The sequence below is a fragment of the Macaca fascicularis genome, chromosome 3, assembly GCF_037993035.2.
Source record: "Macaca fascicularis isolate 582-1 chromosome 3, T2T-MFA8v1.1".
Classification (NCBI taxonomy): domain Eukaryota; kingdom Metazoa; phylum Chordata; class Mammalia; order Primates; family Cercopithecidae; genus Macaca; species Macaca fascicularis.
The window spans coordinates 128,967,164-128,989,510 of record NC_088377.1 but is presented as its reverse complement, the minus strand read 5'-3'; the positions used below and the strand labels follow the sequence as shown (position 1 = coordinate 128,989,510).

General features: G+C 35.4%; 1 protein-coding gene across 8 annotated transcripts in view; it reads left to right on the top strand.

Annotated features, from left to right (window-relative positions):
• Window positions 1-21,049, top strand: part of ANKIB1 (ankyrin repeat and IBR domain containing 1) — a 155,501-nt gene extending 134,452 nt beyond the window's left edge. For 6 of the 8 annotated variants that reach the window (XM_074035536.1, XM_045388757.3, XM_074035533.1 and 3 more), the window contains 10 exons: window positions 1,413-1,543; window positions 6,195-6,329; window positions 7,487-7,573; window positions 7,664-7,730; window positions 9,662-9,807; window positions 10,853-11,031; window positions 11,928-11,979; window positions 16,051-16,162; window positions 17,400-17,536; window positions 17,886-21,049. In XM_074035536.1, coding sequence (XP_073891637.1) covers window positions 1,413-1,543; window positions 6,195-6,329; window positions 7,487-7,573; window positions 7,664-7,730; window positions 9,662-9,807; window positions 10,853-11,031; window positions 11,928-11,979; window positions 16,051-16,162; window positions 17,400-17,536; window positions 17,886-18,623 — 1,784 coding nt within the window. In that variant the 3' untranslated portion in view covers window positions 18,624-21,049. The remainder of the gene's footprint in view (window positions 1-1,412; window positions 1,544-6,194; window positions 6,330-7,486; window positions 7,574-7,663; window positions 7,731-9,661; window positions 9,808-10,852; window positions 11,032-11,927; window positions 11,980-16,050; window positions 16,163-17,399; window positions 17,537-17,885) is intronic. The other 2 variants (XM_074035537.1, XM_045388754.3) reach the window with 1 other exon arrangement.
• The last annotated feature ends 1,298 nt before the right edge of the window (window positions 21,050-22,347 follow it).

Genomic DNA, 22,347 nt, shown 5'->3' with positions numbered 1-22,347 from the left:
TTTTCTGGCATCTCTTTGAGTAAAGTAAATGTAGGGCTTCTCAATGCACTTAGAGTTAGAAAAGAAAACAAAACCAACTTGATTGCTGACATTCTTGCAGGAAAAAAATTTTTAATTATGCATCTGGAACTCTGTAGCCCCTAACTCTCCATGGAGGGGAGAGGGAAGTTTATAAAATGTAAAATTTAGAATCTTTAAAAACCATGACATTCCTTAAGATTGTGGATCTCAAATTACAGTAAAATAACTTGAGTTTAAGAAAATGAAGAGTATAAGTTTGATTAGGGATGGAGGGTGAGAGGAGCTTGCCAGATGGGCCATATCATAATGGGCTTTATATTCTTTGCAAAAGCAGCTGGATTTTATCTTATAGTCAGTGGGGAGCAAATTAAAAGATTTTAAGCAATGTGTATTCCAAAAAGATCACTGTGGGATGGGTGGCTGGCAGGGGATTGGAGGATGAAGAAAAGTTTGTTAATGGGGACAAACATAGAGTTAGATAGAAGACAATATTTCTTATATTTCAAAATAACTAGAAGGGAGGACTTGAAATGATACCAACACATAGAAATGATAATTACTCAAGGTGATGGGTACTTCAGATGTCCTGACTTATGACACATTCTATGCATGTTACAGTCACATCTACCTCATAAATATGTAAAATATTTTGTGTCAATAAAAGAAAAACACGTGGAGAGATTTTTTTAAAAATCACTGTGCAAGCAGTGTAGTTGGAGGTGGGCCCTTGAAGGAACTGGGGAGATAAGTTGATTTTCTATGCTTTAGTTGTCTAGGCAAGAGGTATGAAGGACCCTACCTTAAAGCATAAGAACTGGGAATGGAGAGGAACCAGATATGATAGAGAAAGAGGGTGTAATAAATGAGATGCTTAGTTTTAGACGTGTCACATTGAATTAATTTTAAGTTTATCCAGAATACTCATGGATAAAAAAGATGTTGATATTTTTTGCTTTTTACTATGGTAAAGAGTTTCTGATAATTATATTTGCGTCTGGCCTGTTCTGTAAATTATCGTCTAAAGTAACTGTTCTTTCTGTAATTTTCTTTGATACAATTGTTATTTTAAATGGAGTAATATGTTGCATTAAAAAAAAAAAAAAACCTTTTTTGTGTATGTTGTTTTTGGTCCCAGTTTATTTGGGCACAAGTTTATGTAGAAATTGCCCTTAAACCAGGTTTCATGAATAGGTCTTTTGGAATAGAGTTCCTTATCTTGTAATTAGGCTACTCAAAATGAAGAAGTTTAAAAATGTTGCCACAGACACTGATCGGAAAATAAATATTTTATTAAAATTGAGAGCCTGCAAAGAAAAGTCTGGAGGGTTTTTTTCCCCCAGAAGTTGTACAATAAATCATTTATTTTTGTGTTTGTGCTTAATATCCCAAAGTTGTGGGAGTTAGTGAAGCCTACGAGGATGCGGCCAATTGTCTCTGGTTATTAACTAACTCCAAGCCTTGTGCCAACTGTAAGTCTCCAATACAGAAGAATGAAGGCTGCAATCACATGCAGTGTGCTAAGGTAAGAAGTTAAAGAGGATTTTTCATGCTTTGCATTTGGAATCTTAATTTAGTTTGATTGTCAATCCAAAGGATAAATTATTTGAGGGGGCCTGGTACAGTGGCTCTTGCCTATAATCCCAGTACTTCAAGAGGTTGAGGCAGGAGGATCACTTGAGGCCAGGGGTTCAAGACCAGCCTGAGCAAAGTAACAAAACCCCAAAAACGCCATCTCTTTAGAAACAAAAACAAAAACAAAAGGTAAGGGTAAAAATCTGTGGTATTCAACCAGAAGATCAGAAATTCATGAATCCTTCCTTGCTAGTCACCTTCCCCAGTGAGAGTCTTGAGAGAGTTTGTGTGTGTGTGTGTGTGTGTGTGTGTTATCCAATGATTAACAAAGTGCTGCCTTATATAGATCTCTTGTGAAGCTGGTTTTGGAGCATACGGCTTAGACTCAAGGCCCAAACTAGGCCCAAATCCAGTCCATATACTGTCTCCATACAGTCGGCCCTCTGTATCGATGAGTTTCATATTGTTGGGTTCTGCATTCATGGATTCAGTCTACCATGGATCAAAAATACTTAGGGAAAAAAATTGCATCTGTATCGAACATGTACAGATTTTTTTTCTTGTAATTATTCCCTAAACAATGCAATATAACAACTATTTACATAGCATATACATTGTAAGATATTATAAGTAATCTAGAGATTATTGAAAGTATACTAGAGGATGTGCATAGGTTAGTATGCAAATAATACATCATTTTATATTGGGAACTTGATTATTCTCAGATTTTGGTGTTTGCAGGAGGTCCTGGAACCAATCCTCTGTGGATACCAGGGAACACCTGTATATAGATGTCTGTATAATACAAGAACCCAAAGCAATGGCCAGACTTTAGGACTGCTAAAAAAACAAGCAATAAAATAAGTAACTCTTTATTATATTGAAAATGAAAATGCCAACAAAGATTCACTTGGCTGAAAAATACTTAATATAAATGATTAATGTTAGAGGTCAAAAGGCTGGATAGAAAAACTACCCTCTTTAATTACTTGTACAGGAAGAAACAGCAGTGTGTTTAAAACAACTCTGCTGGTATATTATTAATAACATTTTATTATTAATAACCTACCTACATTATGAACATTTTTTTGGTTTAAAATTATAATGATATTCTGATTTATTTTGCTTTACCATTGGAAATGTCATCTATGTATAAAATGATTATTTAAAGTTATTGAGAGGAAAATGTATTTTTTTTTCCTAATTTAGGACATGAAGGAAATTTAAATGGTTAAGATTCCAGTAAAATATAATAATATCTTCTAGGTATTACTTGATTTTTAACTTTGAAGCTTAATGATTGTTACTATACTTGGAAAAGAATGGCAGGTACAAAATAATTTTTGTAAGTCTGTGTTACTGTAAAATTAACATAAATGAACTGGCTTAGTGAGGCAGTAATAATGATTCTCTAAGAGGCAGGAAGAAAAACCTAGGGCAGTGTTGTGAGCAGAATATTCAAAAGTGTTATTTATTGTTCAGCTGAGGATCCAGCCAAAATTATTTCATCTATTTGCGATCTTATCTCCAAAGAGAATGTTAGACTAATATCCCTGATGAACATCAGTGCAAAAATCCTCAATAAAATACTGGCAAACCAAATCCAGCAGCACATCAAAAAACTTATGCAGCAAGATCAAGTTGGCTTCATCCCTGGGATGCAAGGCTGGTTCAACATACGCAAATCAATAAACGTAAACCATCACATAAACAGAACCAAAGACAAAAACCACATGATTATCTCAATAGATGCAGAAAAGGACTTTGACAAAATTCAACAGCCCTGCATGCTAAAAACTCAATAAACTAGGTATTGATGGAATGTATCTCAAAATCATAAGAGCTGTTTATGACAAACCCATAGCCAGTATCATACTGAGTAGGCGAAAACTGGAAGCATTCCCTTTGAAAACTGGCACAAGACAGGGATGCCCTCTCTCACCACTCCTATTCAACATAGTGTTGGAAGTTCTGGCCAGAGCAATCAGGCAAGAGAAAGAAAGAAAGGGGATTCAATTAGGAAAAGAGGAAGTCACATTGTCCCTGTTTGCAGATGACATGATTGTATATTTAGAAAACCCCATCTTTTCAGCCCAATATCTCCTTAAGCTGATAAGCAACTGCAGCAAAGTCTCAGGATACAAAATCAATGTGCAAAAATCACAGGCATTCCTATACACCAATAACAGACAGCCAAATCATTAGTGAACCCCCATTCACAATTGCTTCAAAGAGAGTAAAATACCTAGGAATCCAACTTACAAGGGATGGGAAGGACCTCTTCAAGGAGAACTACAAACCGCTGCTCAACCACATAAAAGAGTACACAAACAAATGAAAGAACATTCCATGCTCATGGATAGGAAGAATGAATATTGTGAAAATGTCCATACTGCCCAGGGTAATTTATAAATTCAGTGCCATTCCCATCAGGCTACCACTGACTTTCTTCACAGAACTGGAAAAAACTACTTTAAAGTTCATATGGAACCAAAAAAGAGCCCACATTGCCAAGAAATCCTGAGCAAAAAGAACAAAGCTGGAGGCATCACACTACCTGACTTCAAACTATACTACAAGGCTACAGTAACCAAAACAGCATGGTACTGGTACCAAAATAGAGATATAGACCAATGGAACAGAACAGAGGCCTCAGAAATAACAGCACACATCTACAACCATCTGATCTTTGACAAAACTGACAAAAATAAGAAATGGGGAAAGGACTCCTTGTTTAATAAATGGTGCAGGGAAAGCTGGCTAGCGGTATGTAGAAAGCTGAAACTGGATCCCTTCCTTACACCTTATACAAAAATTAATTCAAGATGGATTAAAGACTTAAATGTTAGACCTAAAACCATAAAACCCTGAAAGAAAACAGTACCATTCAGGACATAGGCATGGGCCCAAGGACTTCATGACTAAAACACCAAAAGCAATGGCAACAAAAGCCAAAATAGTCAAATGGGATCAAATTAAACTAAAGAGCTTCTGCACAGCAAAAGAAACTACCATCAGAGTGAACAGGCAACCCTCAGAATGGGAGAAAATTTTTGCAATCTACCCATCTGACAAGGGACTAATATCTAGAATCTACAAAGAACTTAAACAAATTTACAAGAAAAAAGCAACCCCATAAAAAGTGGGCAGAGGATATGAACAGACACTTCTCAAAAGACATTTATGCAGCCAACAGACACATGAAAAAAATGCTCATCATCACTGGTCATCAGAAATGCAAATCAAAACCACAATGAGATACCATCTCACACCAGTTAGAATGGCGATCATTAAAAAGTCAGGAAACAACAGGTGCTGGAGACAATGCGGAAAAATAGAAACACTTTTACACTGTTGGTGGGAGCGTAAACTAGTTCAACCATTGTGGAAGAGACAGTGTGGCAATTCTCAAGGATCTAGAACTGGAAATACCATTTGACCCAGTGATCCCATTACTGGGTATATACCCAAAGGATTATAAATCATACTATTATAAAGACACATGCACTTGTATGTTGATTGCGGCACTATTCACAATAGCAAATACTTGGAGCCAACCCAAATGCCCATCAATGATAGACTGGATTAAGAAAATGTGGCAGATATACACCATGGAATACTATGCAGCCATAAAAAAGGATGAGTCCATGTCCTCTGTAGCCACATGGATGAAGCTGGAAACCATCATTCTGAGCAAACTATCACAAGGACAGAACCAAACACTGCGTGTTCTCACTCATAGGTGGGAACTGAACAATGAGAACACTTGGACATAGGGTGGGGAACATCACATACCGGGTCCTGTTGTGGGGTAGAAGGATGGGGGAAGGATAGCATTAGGAGAAATACCTAATGTAAATGACGAGTTAATGGGTGCAGCAAACCAACACAGCACATGTATACACATGTGACAAACCTGCACGTTGTGCACATGTACCCTAGAACTTAATGTATAATAAAATAAAATAAAAAATAAATAAACCATAAAGAGTACCTGAAGACAACAGAATGGGAAGATCTTTTTAACTGACTCAAAATCCATAAGCATAAAAAAGGATGTGTTTTCATACTGAATGCTCATATTTTTGGCACTGTCTGATAATTATGGTAATTCAGTGAAATTTACATTAAAATGGGAAACCGTTTTTATATCAGCTGTTCCACTTAGAGGTCTTTTAAGCGTAGTTCTGGTTTCAAAACCAATTTGTCAGTATTGCCAGAAGTTTTTCAAATAGACTGGTGGAGCTTTATATACCAGTGTCAGATTAGAATGCACTTAAAAATGAAACACTTGCATCTGATATTATTTGGAAAGAATATCTTATTGATATTTTTAATGATTCCTTGTGATTACTTCATAATATTATGCTTTACATTTTAATATATTCCTATAAACAATAATTTTAAACTACCCCACATCTTTCCATAATGCAGATAATGTCTCTAGAGGAAACAGGAGAAAGAGGGCATGTCTTTGAGAAGATTTGTTCCTGGTCACACAAGCACAGTTATTTAATCTTTACAGATTGGTTGGCTATAAAGCAGAAAATAATTTGCATATTAATGTGGGGAGATGTTTTCATCTGTGTTTTCTTTTGAAGTGCAAGTATGACTTTTGCTGGATTTGCCTTGAAGAGTGGAAAAAACATAGTTCCTCCACTGGAGGTTATTACAGATGTACTCGCTATGAAGTCATTCAGCATGTGGAGGAGCAATCCAAGGAAATGACTGTGGAGGTAAAGAGAACCAATTAAGCCAAGACATCTCTCTAAACCGCTCATTGCTACTGGAGTTATTTTGCATTTCTTTGTCCATTTTCATCTTAATAAGGTATTAAATTGAATATACTTTATAGTAGCCTTTAATTTCAACAAAATAGCTCTGTAAACTTAAGAGCTTTTTCCCTTTTACATTTTCCTTCTTTTAATTTTGGTGAAGATACGTATGAAAAGTGATATATCCCAGCCTACCTCTGTAAACACTTAAAAACAATTTTAACATTAATATCAACAATACAATATTACATTATACTGTAGAGCAAGTGTCTTAGTCTGCTCAGCTGCCATAGAAAATACTACAGACTGGGTGGCTTAACAGAAATTTATTTCTCACGGTTCTAGAGGTTGTGAAGTCCAAGGTCAAGGTGCTGGCCAATTTGGTTCTTGATGAGGGTGCTCTTCTTGGTTTGCAGACAGCCACCCTCTCACTATTTCCTCAGGTGGCCAGAAAAGACAGAGAGACCTCTGGTGCCCCTTCCTCTTCTTATAAGGGTACCCAGCCCTATCAGAATAGGGCCCACCCTGATGACCTTATTTAACCTTTATCACCTTCTTACAGGTCCTATCTTCAAATACAGTCACATTGGGGGTAGGGCTTCAAAATATGAATTTTAAAGGGAATACCATTAGTCCATAGCAAAAAGCCATATAATAAAACATTGAAGGCCAAGCACAGTGTTTCATGCTTTTCATCCCAGCACTTTTGGGAGGCCGAGGTGGGCGGATCATTTGAGGTCAGGAGTTCAAGACCAGCCTGGCCAACATGGTAAAACCCCATCTGTACTAAAAATACAAAAATTACCCAGGCATGGTGGTGGGCTCCTGTAATCCCAGCTACTCAGGAGGCTGAGACGGGAAAATCACTTGAACCCAGGAGGCAAGGTTTGTGTGAGCTCAGATTGCACCACTGCACTCCAGCCTGGGTGACACAGCGAGACTCCATCTCAAAAAAAAAAAAAAAAAGAAAGAAAATATTGTTTTCTGTCAAGAAAATAATTCACAAATCTGAATGCACTATACCTATCACTAATAAAAGTTTTAAATGATTCCCCCAAAAAACTATTTTAGTAGCTACTAGTTTTTATAAAAGTCATTTGTGGACTTTTGTTTTCTAGGCTGAGAAAAAACACAAACGATTTCAGGAACTTGACAGATTTATGCACTATTATACAAGATTTAAAAACCACGAGCATAGTTATCAGGTATGTCCCAAATAATTTCAAATGAGCTGACCTATACTGTTGTGAATAAATAAAGAGAATGGTTTACATGCTTTATTTCTATTCTTTTAGCTAGAACAACGCCTTCTTAAAACAGCCAAAGAAAAGATGGAACAATTGAGCAGAGCTCTCAAAGAAAGTAAGTTATAAGTTGTATGTGTGATAATTAATATAAAATATCTTTCCATGCTTGTTGCTTCACTATTAGGTTAGGCCCTGAAAGGAATACATTATGTCCATTAGCTCGTTCTGGTACTGTTTTGAGTTCTTTGAAGCCCTGAATGCAGCTTAGCAGATGAGGTCTCTGTGATTGGATTTTCTACCCAGCACCTAGCCGCTTCCTCTTGATGCAGCCTGTGCTGTTATGAGATAAAAACACTTCATGATTTTGCTTACTCTGTGTCACTGCTGATGCTCTACAATGTTGGGAAAAGTGGATGGGTCCTAAAGGACATCACTGACTTAGAGGAGCAAGATACACGTGCTACCCAATTGTCAAGTAACTGAATACCCAAAAATTATTGAGAAAATTTAGCAGAGTGCCTAAGGATGTGGAAGTCAGTAACAGTTTGCAGAGAAATCATTTCACTGGTAAATAATGAACATTGGGGTCAAAAAGCAAAGCCATGAGGTGGAGCTAACGTGTGGGTCCTAAATTATAAGTTTTATAAGAATATTCCAAAATATGAATTGAGTATTGATAGCATCATTAGAATATAATAACCCACAATGACTACACAAGGTGCAGGTTCTGTTATTTTTGTTTTAAAAAGTCACCTTTTAAAAATAATAGCTTACATATGAAAAGTACATTTTAAGGTGAAAAATGTGATGTTATACTTGGGTTGCTCCAGTTTATCAAAATAATGAATATTAAAATCCTTTCCATTAGGATAATTCCCTAGTCAAGACAATACCATAAGTTAAATGGAGTGGGGAAGAATATGTCAATAGCAGTATAGCCTGCTTGTTAATTATTAGTTGTTAGACTTCATTAAAGATATAACTGTATTAGGCAATATCAAACTCTTCAAGTATTGTCCACAGTATAAATTGAGAGGAAAAAAATCCTCACAAGTCATACAGCTCTTCAGCAGGGATTTTTGTCTGGTCACTAATGCATCCCTAGTGCCTCCAGCTGTGCCTGACACTTAACAACATTCAATATTTGTAGATGTGAATTATTGCTTCTATTCAGCATTCTGGAAGTTCCAGGCAGCATAACAAATTAGGGGAAAAAAACAAGAAGGTACAGCAATTGAAAGGGAAGAAGCAAAACTTCACACATTTCTCACATACGTCAGAAATCTCAGGGTAGTCTGTATGTCAGTTTGTGTACACACACTGAATTTCTTTCTACAGGCATCCAAAATAATATGATTTTCTAAAGTATTTGCAAACTTAGATTCTCGTACTTAATTTCTGGTTTTTATTTTTTGTTTTTTTTTTTTCAGTTAAGTGAAAACCTGGACTGTTATAATGATATTCTTAGAACAAAAAGTCTCAGATGTTAAGGCAATTTCGTCTTCCATCTTCCTCATTCTTCCTCCCCTTCTTTCTTTCTCTGGATTTTTTTATTAACGAGGATTAGTTGTCTAGTTGTTTGCCAGAATGTTGTATCTTTTTCCTTACAGTATTGATTTTACATAATTAGGCTTTTTTTATAAGCAACTTAGAAAAGGCATTTGTTCTCATTGTTACGCAGGGAAATTCTGCCAGGGATAATCTGAAAAAGTAAAGCCTAGAACCTTTTGGTTGACCTAAAGCTAGATTTGCTTACCAATGGAGTGAGACCAGAATCCAAGATGAGTATGTGCATTCCTTTATGAATACCATCAGTGCTCCTGGGCTGCTGGGGCATATACTTCTTTTATAAACACATACCTGTCACACATGAGTATTTTATGTGGTTTTTTAGTTTGGTTCAAATAAGTATTTTCAGACAGTTACTTAAAAGTTTTTGTCCTAATGATCCTTCTTTTTTCTTTTTTCAGAAAAATGATTGTTTAATTAATATTACAAATGGCATATTTGCAAAAACAAATTCACTGTGCCTCAATTACTTTTTAGCTGAAGGAGGCTGTCCAGATACCACTTTCATTGAAGATGCAGTTCATGTGCTCTTAAAAACTCGGCGCATTCTCAAGTGTTCTTATCCATATGGATTTTTCTTGGAACCTAAAAGCACAAAGAAAGAAATTTTCGAACTAATGCAAGTAAGATATTTTTTAATTACATTTAAATAGCAACAGTTATTACGAAATACAGAGTTTTTTCTTTTTCAAACCACTTTATTTCATGTGGACATGATCAGTAAAATAATTTTCTTTTCATTTTTTAAATAATTTTTAAATAAAGGAAAAGTTACCACTAATAAATTGAAATTTTCTTTGTTTAAATTTGTCACTCTGCAGGTCTGAATGAGTTATGAGTGATGCAAACATTTCCTATAGCATTTTTGTCTTTGTTTTAAACTGGTTGATGTTTGAAATCAGGCATATTTCTGATTATGTAATTAAGAATTTTATCATCAAAGATGAAACAACCCATATTACCTACAAGATGAGAAAGTTGCTATTTACCAGTTTATTTTTTAAATACAACTGAAAAAGTTACAGTATTTAAAAAACAAAAACACCTAAGCCAGTTAGCATCACTATAGCTAAATAACTTCATTGTACATTTCTTTTCTTTTGAAGCCACTAAACTTTCTCCTGTTACAGTTTTCATGTCACCCTTTGAACTGTCCTTTGCTAATTTATATCCTACATTTCCATCAAGGATCAGTACTCATTTTCTCCATACAGCCTTCCAGACTTGACCCCGATCACTGTCGTCTTGCCTTAATTCAAATTCCTTCAGCACTTTTATATAGTCTGCACTATGGCATCATGCATTTGCTTGTATGGTGCATTGAAATGTATTAGTTTTTTTCACATAGACAGATTATAAATTCCTTGTAAACAGCTGCTATACTCACTGCTTCTTTGTAGTCTATACCAATTGCATTTCTATAAATGCCTATCAAATAAGTGCTTTTTTAAAATTTCACATGATTTTGTATATAATCCTTCTTTCTTTTTCATAATCTACAAAACATGTACAAAATAGAAAATACATTACATAGGAGTTATTTCAAAATTTGAACTAATTTCTTACTTCAAAAGAGTTAGATTTAACTGAGAAACCACATAGACTCTGGATTTGCTATTGATTAACCTATGAAGCCTATGATCTTTTTTTTTTCTCTGCTTACTATAGACAGACCTAGAAATGGTCACTGAAGACCTTGCCCAGAAAGTCAATAGGCCTTACCTTCGCACACCCCGCCACAAGATCATCAAAGCAGCATGCCTTGTACAGCAGAAGAGGCAAGAATTCCTGGCATCTGTGGCTCGGGGAGTAGCTCCTGCAGACTCACCAGAAGCTCCAAGGCGCAGGTAAGAAGGATGTACACTGGAAATCATCCTGGCTCCAGCCACAAATGCCAGCAGTTTTATGTTTTATCCAACTAGGGTTCATATTCTTGGAAATTATTTACACCTAAAATATGGATAGCTCATAAAAGTATGTTAACTTTTTTTGGTGATTTTTTTTTTTTCCTCCATGCTATTTCTGTTTTTCTTGTTATTTTTTGTTTATCATTGTGTAGCTCCTTAGACTAAATTAACCTAGGTTAATTTCACATTTCAGGTGAACTCATAATTAAAAGTATTCTAATGTATCATTTCAAATATGTAATATATGTAGTGATTTGATAGTTATAAACATCTCATGATGTAGAATTTGGAAACTTTGCCAGCTTGTTATGGTCATATTTGTATTTTTGTATTAAGAAGTTGTGAAGGAAAGAGAAATTTGATATTTGTAGTTATTCAAGTGATAAACTCATCCACTAAAGATCACTTGAGTTGTGGTTGTTTTATTTTACATACTCATACTACTTCTGTAAATTGAAGCATACTTTCCTATTTACAATAATTATAAGCATTAAACATTCCTTTGGCACTATTTTACATAAATTCCTTTGATCCTATTTTTATGTAATATTTATGAGTAAATATTTACTTGTAAAATAAAAATAGAAGCGGTTATAAAATACTTTGTTATAACATGGTAATTTTTATTTTTTGATCATTTTTACAGAAACATAAAAACTTAGAATTTGAAAGAAATAATGAAATTATCATTTTAATTCTGTTTTAATAGTTGATCTACTTTGGTTAAGCAAGTTCCAACAGAGGAATTTAAAGTAATGTTCAAAGGGCAAGGATCTGATTGTATATACTTTGTAGTACTGATATTAAATCAAATGGTATGTCTAATTTCTTTGTAGCTTTGCTGGTGGAACATGGGATTGGGAATATTTAGGATTTGCATCACCAGAGGTAATTGTTTTATGGGGTTTTTGTTTTTGTATTTTTTCTTACTGCAATTGTGCTTGCATTTGCATCCTTATCTATTCTAAATCCTACTGAGATTATCAGCAGTGCTCTCTTTCTTTTGTAACAAAAATCCTTGACAGAGCCTACATTTAGCTATTTATGTGGTATTGGTATATCATCACATTGTTAAATGCATTACTCTTTTATTGTTTTCAATTACTGAGTAGTCAGAATTAAGGCAAATTTACAATATACATTTTTGGAAAATATCTTCTAATTTGTTAATAGAGAGTTTATTAGAAATGCATTTCTAGTCATAATATTGTTTTAGTCTGAAACTATTAAAAATATAAAAGAACGATCCATTTTTAAGGTTAATGCAACAACCTGAGGGAATTGATTTATAATCAGTTGCTAAAGCGGAAAACTTGACATTAATAATGTGTATGCATAAAGAAATGCTTTGCTTAGTTGCTTTCTGCTTATCTTCAAGACTTTCACACTCTTCTTATTTTTTTGTTGTCATTATTAATATACCGTTTTAAAATACAGAAGGTCTAAATTACACTACAGATAGCAGTTGTGGCAAATAAAAATAAGACAGAGTGAAACTCTTAATCACATAACTGTTTTCTGAGATTTAAATTGCCACTGTCACTGTTGAGTCTGATTTTAAAATGGTTTTAGCAATTCTCTCTACTTCTCTCTTTCCATCTTTGCTCTTTATTAACCAGTATTTGACGCCTATAATATGATAACCCTTCAACTTAATTTTTGGAAGGGTACAGAACAAATGAGGAGAACTTGGTTTGTAATGTATAACCCATTTGTTACCTGCAATTGAAAGACAATGAAATTATTATCCAGGCATGACTGTGGCTTGTTTAAATCAGATACTTGTTCTTTTCAGCTGCTGAAGATACTTGCAATCACCTGTGGTTTTTGTATTGGTAGATACATCCAAGAAAATATTGACTTGGAAAAAATTGTGCTTAGAGCCCTGATCTGGACATTTTAAATTCACTTAAATTATTTTAAAAATTGTGATATATTAATGAAATTTTCATTTTAAAACTAATTATGAACCTTTATCTGATCCTGCATTTATTATTTCTATGTTTTAATACATTTACAGCTTCGGGGATATTGTGGAAAACTTCCACATAAAAGGAAGAATAAGCAAACTGAAATTATAAAAGAAAAAAAATACTAATGATTTCCGTGTTTTAAGGTAGAAACACTATTTAGCAAAAATAAATAAAACCTTCATCAGTGTATTCACAAGCATGTATGTGTATCATCTTGCAGCTTCTGGCTCTGACAGAAACTTAAGGAATCATGAAATATTTGTCCTTGAATATTGAGGGCCTACTAATATGACTGTTACTTTATTTTTTATGAATTGATAATTTTTTAGAAATTATTTACTTTTAGTTTTCTTTAATCTTTGACACATTGAAACACTAGGCTTTTACATAAACCTTATTGCAGATATAAAGAATTACTACACATTGTTAGACTTTCAAATTCTGCATATGTATGACTATCGAGTAACTGCCAGAGTTATATTTTTGAAAAATAGCTCTCTGCCTTAATAGTGAGGGAAAAAACAAGGTTACCAACTTCAGTAGACTTAGATTGAATTTATATTTTTTTCAGTGAAGTTAATTTCATTGTACTCTTTTCAATTTAACTTGAGTCTGGCAAGCATAAAGGTTTGTTTTATGCTACTTTAAAGGCAGTGGAGCTCAGTGGAAATAGCATAAAGTCTGAGGAACATCTGAATTCAAGTTCTAAGTGTAACTTATTAGATCCTAGGCTATGTTCTTTCTTAATTTCTCATCTTTACAATGTGGATGGTGATACCCCATGGAAGTTCTAGGATTAAAGCATCTCATTAAGCCACTGACAAAATTGTTGCAATTATTACTTAAAACAGCTCCTTACAGCCTCTCCCTCTGTAAATCTTAGAACATTTTAGTCTTCTCTGTATCCTTAACATTCTCAAACCATTTGGAGTATACTGACTAAACCCTTTTAATATACATTCTTGAAGATCTTAGGAATCCTTGGAAATTTTCAGATAAATTTTATGAGAACAATATATTTAAGCCTGTTGCATCATGAGAGAATGCCATCTGAGAGTTTTCTGTCAGACGATTAGATATACAAGTTTCTTTTGCAGTTGCTTTTAAACGGTTTCATTTTCTTAAATTGGAAATATGTATAGTCTATGGTCAGTAATAGTTTAATGCATAACTTTGTACTATTATCAAGTTTATAAAGTCAGCAAATTATCCCTAATATAAACCTTGAATTGAGATAAAATTTTCATACCATCTTTGTCTAAGAAATGTAGCTGCCGTTCCTCACGGTCTGTTGAGCCTTGATGACACTTAATAAGTCATCAGTTTGAGATCATGGGCCTGTAGGAAAAGAGGAAATGATGCCCCACCTCAGCAAGGCATTTTAAAGAACCTGTATAAACCTTCAGGGCACTTGGAGTATCTTTCATTTATTAGTTTCTAACCTAACAGGATGCCTCCCACTTCTTAGGAGTCCAACTACTTATATAAATGAAGAAGTTTAAATAAAGTCACCAGAGTAGTATGATGTGAAAGTTTTATTTGTGATACAAAATTTGTCTTCACCTACTCCTAGTACTTTCACAATATAAGCATATTGAATATTCTAGGGTAACCAGGATAATCATAAAGTTGAGTATCTTAGTGTTTATCATGGAAAAACACCATAATGATTGTCTAAATTAGCCTTTTTATGTTGGTATCATGTACCCTGGCCTCCTCTCTTCTCTTCCTTTCTCTTTTATTCTCTTCCCTTCTGTCACATTTATACCCAGGTAATAGCAGATGGCCCCAGGTTGTACCCTCTGGTGATAACAAACTCACTTTAAACATTGTCACAAATGTAAAATAGACTCAGGACATCTGCCTAAGTCTGTGTTCATCCCATATGCTAAATAGAAAACGTTTCCCCTACCTGTGTTGTAAATAGCACCACATATTGACTTATATAGAAAAGAAGCTAAATAAGCATCTTATTTTAAAGCTAACCTAACATTTGTCTTTTAATCTAGTTATTCGATTTGTGAATATGGTATGTAGCAGTCCCGAAGAATAGAAAATCCAACAATCTGGCAACTACTTAATAGTGTGTGTTCTTTTTTACTGTTGTTCCTTTTTTTCTTTTTCTGTTACATGTATCCCAGTCACTTTTTTGTTTTGTTTTGTTTTTGTTTTTGTTTTTGTTTGTTTGTGATGGAGTCTTGCTCCTGTTGCCCAGGCTGGAGTGCAGTGGCACAATCTTGGCTCACTGCAATCTCCACCTCCTGGGTTCAAGTGATACTCCTGCCTCAGCCTCCCGAGTAGCTGGAATTACAGGTGCCCACCCCCATGCCCGGCTAATTTTTTGTATTTTTAGTAGAGATGGGGTTTCACCATGTTGGCCAGGCTGGTCTCAAACTCCTGACATCAGGTGATCTGCCTGCTTTGGCCTCCCACAGCACTAGGATTATAGGCGTGAGCCACCGCACCTGCCCCCAGTCACTTTTTTAAAACCACTTTCGTGTCCAGGTGCAATGGCTCACACCTGTAATCCCAGCTACCTAGGAGGCCGAGTAGTAGGGATTGCTTGAGGCCAGGACTTCAAGACCAGCCTAAGCAACATAGCAAGCTCCTGACTCTAAAAATAAAAAAATAAAAAACCTCCCTTCAAGGAAAGCCTTACTTAAATGAGTAATATGATTGTAGTGTTAATTAGATAACAAGATTCTTGAAATCATCAGTCATATGAAATAGGGGTGTTCTAATGTAGCATTGGGGCTTGCAAGTATTCCTAATTTAGGCAATTGTAATGACTGTTGAAAACTTTCTTTTTCCATTTTACCTTTTGTGTTTCCTTGGCATGGCAAAACCTGATGTTTCAGCCAAGTGATTTTATAAGATGTGTATAAAATCACAAACTTTTTCCCCTGGAAAAAAGTGTGTAGTTTATTTTATTTGCATTTTAAAAATTGCATGCTCTCTTGTATTTTATAACCTTTGGTTTATGCAGGAATATGCTGAATTTCAGTATCGGAGGAGGCACAGACAGCGTCGTCGAGGAGACGTTCACAGTCTACTCAGTAATCCTCCAGACCCTGATGAGCCAAGTGAAAGCACTTTAGGTAAGTCCTTGGGTTGAGTATGGTTTAATCCCATAGTTCTCTTGAATTTATCTTTCAAACTGGCTGATATAAATGTTTGTGAACGAGTTTGTCATTTAGATATGCAATAAATATGCAGATGCTTCTGTTGTGACAAGACACAGAAAATCAGAGGAGTTAGGAGCATGGTCTGTGGAGTCAGGCAAACTTGGCTTCATGACCCCATCTCTGCTGCATATTAGCTGTGTAACTTAAGTCACAGCCTCTCTAAGGTTGTTTCCACATTCTAAAGACACAATAATAATAGTGCCACCTTATAGGCTCATTGTGAGTATTAAATTAGATAATGCTTCTAAAACATTTAAGCACCTAGTGAAGCACTCAGTTAATTGTTGTATTGATTGATACTGTTTTTGTGTTCATGGAATATTTGTCTCCTAGCCTTAGTTGTCCTGTAGACATTATTTAAGAGAGAATTTCTGGCATTAGAGATAAATTATTTTAATTATTCAACTTTTAAATGTTAAATTAATAAGTGAAAATCTTCTGACTATAATGTCAGGATCAATGGGACTAAAGATTTGCTGTTCAGACTATTGTAAATCCCAAATTATTTAATTTTAAGAAATCTAAAAATGAAAAACCTTTACTAGTTATTGCTTAACAAAAAAAGAGAAATGGATAGTAGCACTTGCATTTATGAAAAGAACCATATAGACTGCAAGCAAAAATGTAAAAGTCAGCCAGGCACGGTGGCTCATGCCCGTCATCCCAGCACTTTGGGAGGCCAAGGTGTGCACATCACAAGGTCAGGAGATGGAGACCATCCTGACCAACATGATGAAACCCCATCTCTACTAAAAATACAAAAATTAGCCAGGCATGGTGGCGCACGTCTGTAGTCCCAACCACTCAGGAGGCTAAGGCAGGAGAATCGCTTGAACCCAGGAGGCAGAGGTTGCAGTGAGCCAAGATTGCGCCACTGCACTCCAGCTAGGTCGTCGACAAAGCAAGACTCCATCTCAAAAAGAAAAAAAAGGTAAAAAATCATGGATTTGAAGTGATAGTATCATATATATTATTGCTTATTAAGACAAATATGGATGAGAAATCCCAGAAAGATTAAGTGAACATGTCAACACAAGTTTTCCCCAGCACTGAAAGAGAAATTGCCAATCTAAACAACCAGGTGTATGAAAAAAATAAATGAGTCTTACTTGTCACTAAATTGTCTTTGGTACCAATTGCTTTGAAACAGATATTCCAGAAGGCGGCAGCAGCAGCCGCAGGCCTGGCACATCCGTGGTAAGTTCTGCATCTATGAGTGTGCTGCACAGCTCTTCCCTGCGTGACTACACCCCTGCCAGTCGCTCTGAAAACCAGGACTCTCTTCAGGTAGCCTTTCTGAGCAGCCTCATTGCCTATGCTTTTACTGTTTGTCTGTTGAGTGTGGTTTCCTGTTGTTACTTTCATCACTTTCCTGTTTCTTCTTTCCATTCTAAAATCTTTATTTTAAAGATGTGCTGCAGGAAAAGATTTTCCTATATTTTAGATTCATTTTAAGGTATTTTTTTTCCTTTAGCATGGGCATGGAGAAAAATATAAGATTTTAGTAGATAAAATAATTTTTCTGTATAAATAAAATTAATAATCCGTTGGTAAAGGAAGAGTGGTAAACCTGATTGAGTTAAATTAGTTTTTCTTTAGTCAAATTTTAAAGTAGTTTTGCTTTCTGTTGCTTCAGGCTCTGAGTTCCTTGGATGAAGATGATCCCAATATACTTCTTGCAATACAGTTATCACTGCAAGAGTCTGGACTGACCCTCGATGAAGAAACTAGAGACTTCCTCAGTAATGAAGCATCCTTAGGTGCAATAGGCACTTCTTTACCTTCCAGGCTGGACTCTGTCCCCAGAAATACAGATAGCCCTCGGGCTGCATTGAGCAGCTCTGAGCTTTTGGAACTTGGTGACAGCCTCACGAGACTAGGAGCAGAGAGTGACCCATTTTCAACTGACACCCTGAGTTCACACCCTCTCAGTGAGGCAAGAAGTGATTTCTGTCCCTCAGCTAGTGACCCTGACTCAGCTGGCCAGGACCCCAACATCAATGACAATCTTCTTGGCAACATCATGGCTTGGTTTCATGACATGAACCCTCAGAGTATTGCCCTGATTCCTCCAGCAACTACAGAAATCAGTGCAGATTCCCAGCTCCCCTGTATCAAAGATGGGTCAGAAGGTGTGAAGGATGTGGAACTGGTGCTGCCAGAAGATTCAGTGTTTGAAGATGCCAGTGTCAGTGAAGATAGAGGAACCCAGATAGAAGAAAATCCTTCGGAAGAAAATATTCTGGCTGAGGAAGCAGTGTCTCAAGCTGGTGACAGTGGTAATGAGGCGGCCAACAGAGGAGATGGTTCAGATGTTTCAAGTCAAACACCTCAAACCTCAAGTGACTGGCTTGAACAAGTACATTTAGTGTGAACTGCACACATCTGGGCTCTAAGTGAATTACAGTTACAGATGGTATGCTAGGTGGAGTATGCTTGATAGAGACTTTGATTCACTTAATTCCAACTCAGTGATAAACCACTGACATTAGGGTTGAATCCAAAGGAGTTCCCTTGAATGGTAGCTTCATTTTTTATTTTAACCTTACAGGGAATTTCCTTTGTATTTAATTGAATAGCTTTTCCCCTTTTTGCTGACAAAAAGAAGAGCAAGAGAAAGAGAAACAAAAATGAAATAAGTTGTATTCCACACTCTTCAAGAAAATGCAGTCCTCTATTTAGCCTAGACTTGACAATACTTTATTGAACATTTAAACTAAAGGCTTACTGCCTAATCTTTGGGTGGCTTTCCTTTAAAAAAGAAAAAAAAGTTTTCTTCATTCTAGAAATTTATTTTGGATAGATCCGATAACATATATGTCTTCAATCTCTTTGTGCTCTTCCGTAACTTACTTCCTTTTTGTCTGAGCAATGTGAATTGAAGTCTCTTTAGTACCACATCTACCACAAGTGTGATTAGTTTTAATTTCACATGAATCAAAGATTTCCTTTCATGTCTATTTACAGTCCAACTGTGCCAAACTCTGACTTGTGCGCTGACTAACAAGGCATTTAGGTGTGCAGCATCCTAGAGTGCTCCAGGGCAGTGTCAGCGTTCTCGGGAGTAAAAGGTGCCACTTGGTAGCAATGATATTCCAGAATTAAATGGGTTTTTGTTGCCATGGAGACTGCATTTATATAAATGTAGCCTGTAGCTTAAGTTAACTAAACCTAATGCTGCTGTTAAAAACAGTTTATTTTAATATTAAAATACAGTTGATTAGCAACAGCGGTGCTGTATTTTAAGAGACACTTTATTGGAAGTGCAATCATAGTTATTTGTTTTCACAATTTTACAGTGCATTCTAATTACTGATGGGTGCAATTACTTTTAATGGTGTTTTATAAAATAGAAAAAAAGTGGAGTTTTCATGAGTTATAGTAAATCCCACGATTATTAAGAAATTCAATAAAACATCCTGCGCAACATGTTACCGTGCCTTTGCCTAACCTAAATGGATAGTTGCCAGTTAAATAAGTGAGTAATTCAAATTTCAATGTCTCTTCTGAAGTAACTATGCTATGAATTGCAAAGACCTCCATAAAACCACCCATGGCCTTGCTTTTACACTAAATATAACAACTAAATGTTCCATCAGTTTGTTTGCCTAATTAGCAAATGCTGACATGTGTTTGTTCTATTGCGCAATACTCATTTGCTGTGTGATTACTGTTTAGTGTTGAAAAAAATCAACTTCCTAGTTATCGGTGTCTTACTGTGAAAAAAATACTGGTCTTAGTTGTAATTAAGATACAATGGTACAGTGTGTAATTAAAACTAGAGTAAACTGTTGGAATGGCTGTTTTACTTAAATATTATCAAAACTAGCATAACATAAAATAGATAAGTACAACCCTCCAATTTAGTGTTTTGCCAGATTGTTACCAGAAATCTACAGATACCAAACTTTCAGTTCTGAGTTTGTACAGGCAAATCCTGGGCTGGGTAAAAAGTTATATTAGTATTGTTATCCACAAGAGATGTGATTATGGTTTTTGATTACTTTTTTTTCTAAACTCTGATTTTGAAATATCCTTGTACTTAAAATTCATATTGCTAGGACACTATATTAGAATATTTAATATTCCCCAGATCCTCTTAGGATAAACTAGTGGAAATCCTCTTATGCCATGGATATCAAAGGTCCACATTAGTTTTTATTTCTCCAGTGATCAGAAACATTGATATCAATCCCTCTTAAAGTTAGTGGGGGGAAATATTAACTTTATCTACAGTGTATTACTGTATATTAAACTGAAATAGTCCATTAAAGGATTTTTTTACAAATTTATTTTGGATTAAAAATATCAACACCAATAAGTTTTTAGACCAAGTTGTAATTTTTCCAATATAGAGTCTTTGCATCACATTGAGGCATCTTGCACAACTGCAGTTAAGGTGAGAAAGAATGCTCTGTGTGAAGATAGTGTACACAATGGGTTCTGGTTTCCTTGCTCCTTGTGCAGTATCCTTTATTTCTGTGCTGTTCTCTCCTGAGCATGAAAAATGATCATTATCCAATTTGTATTTCCTTGGTACATATTTTAAAAACAACACAGTCATTGACTTTACAATTCAGTAATGAAGTTTGGCAAAGCCTATTTTGTAAACAAGTTAATTTTATAATGTAAAAAAAAAAAGTTAATCTAACCTTGACTTGTTATTTGCACTTTCATAGTCTATACTTGATACATTCCCACTTTATATACAGTAGGATTCTACAAACGTGTAGATGTTTGGCCAAATGAATGCTGTTAATAATATGTAAAATTCTTTGATTAAACATTTATTACTTAAACTACTTCCATCTTGTCTCATTACATTGTAGACTTTGTTTTAACCAAGTCAGAAAGCTGATTTTCTTCAGATTAAATCCCTCCAATGTGATGGGATCAATTTGGTTCTTACATGTAATTGATTAGTGCCTAATATTTTTACACTAGCCACTTACTGAGCATTTTGTATCCCAGTTATAAATACAAAAACACTGCATGACAATGTGTTAAAACATTATGACTTCAGTGCTCATTTTATTGACATCACTATAGCTTTCAGGAGAAAAATGTTATTTTTTCTTGAACTCTAATAGAAATACATAGAAAAATAACTTTAAGATATGTTTTGTGAAATTGCTTAGGAAAGAAAAACGTTTTATGCCATATGAATAAAAATGCCTGCTTCTCTTTCTGTGTCCCTTATGAGTTACCAAAACAACCCATGACATTTGACCTTGCCCCAGCTGGTGCTTCATGGAGTCTGCCGGTGATAATCGTTTAAAGTGGTGTCATTTTGTTTATGCCTTTCATTGTGTAGATCTGAAGCTTAACTACTAATGTTCATAGGCTGAATTATTCCTCAATTGTTGTTCATCACAGCTACTAATCTCATTTTTTATCTCCTTTGAGTCCTCAAATATTTATCATTTACATGTTATTAATTAAAATCTGGAATTTATTAAAGTTTGATCATAATTTAAAAGCAGTGATAGTATATCTCTGAAGAGTAAAACCTTGGAAGCTAACTATTAAGTGATAATACAAACTTCGGGGGTGTTTTAAGTCTGAAATAACTCCAAAGGAAAAAATTTTTCATGCACTCAGCTCTTGGACTGAGTAGTAGTTTTGTTTTGTTTATTGTTTTTTTTCTCTTTCCTTTTTTTTAATTTTCTTCTGAGACAGATTCTTACTCTGTCGCCCAGGCTGGAGTGCAGTGTTGTGATCATAGCTCACTGCAGCCTCAACCTCCCAGGCTCAGGTGATTTTCCTACCTCAGGTGAGTTCCTACGGGACTACAGGCACATGCCACCACGCCCGGCTAATTTTTGTATTTTTTGTAGAGACGGGGCTTTGCCATCTTGCCCAGGCTAGTCTTGAACTCCTGGGCTTCAGAAATCCGCCTGCCTGGACCTCCGAAAGTGCTGGGATTACAGGTGAGAGCCACTGTGCCTGGCCCAGAAGTTGTTTCATCTCAACATTGTGCTACAGGCATAATTACTGGGTCTTCTCCTTGGCAACATTATATTGTCTTGTCAGTTGTTACAACCTTCTCACCAGAATGAAAGATTTCTTTCTAGAAAGAAGTGGCTCTTTCTAGACTA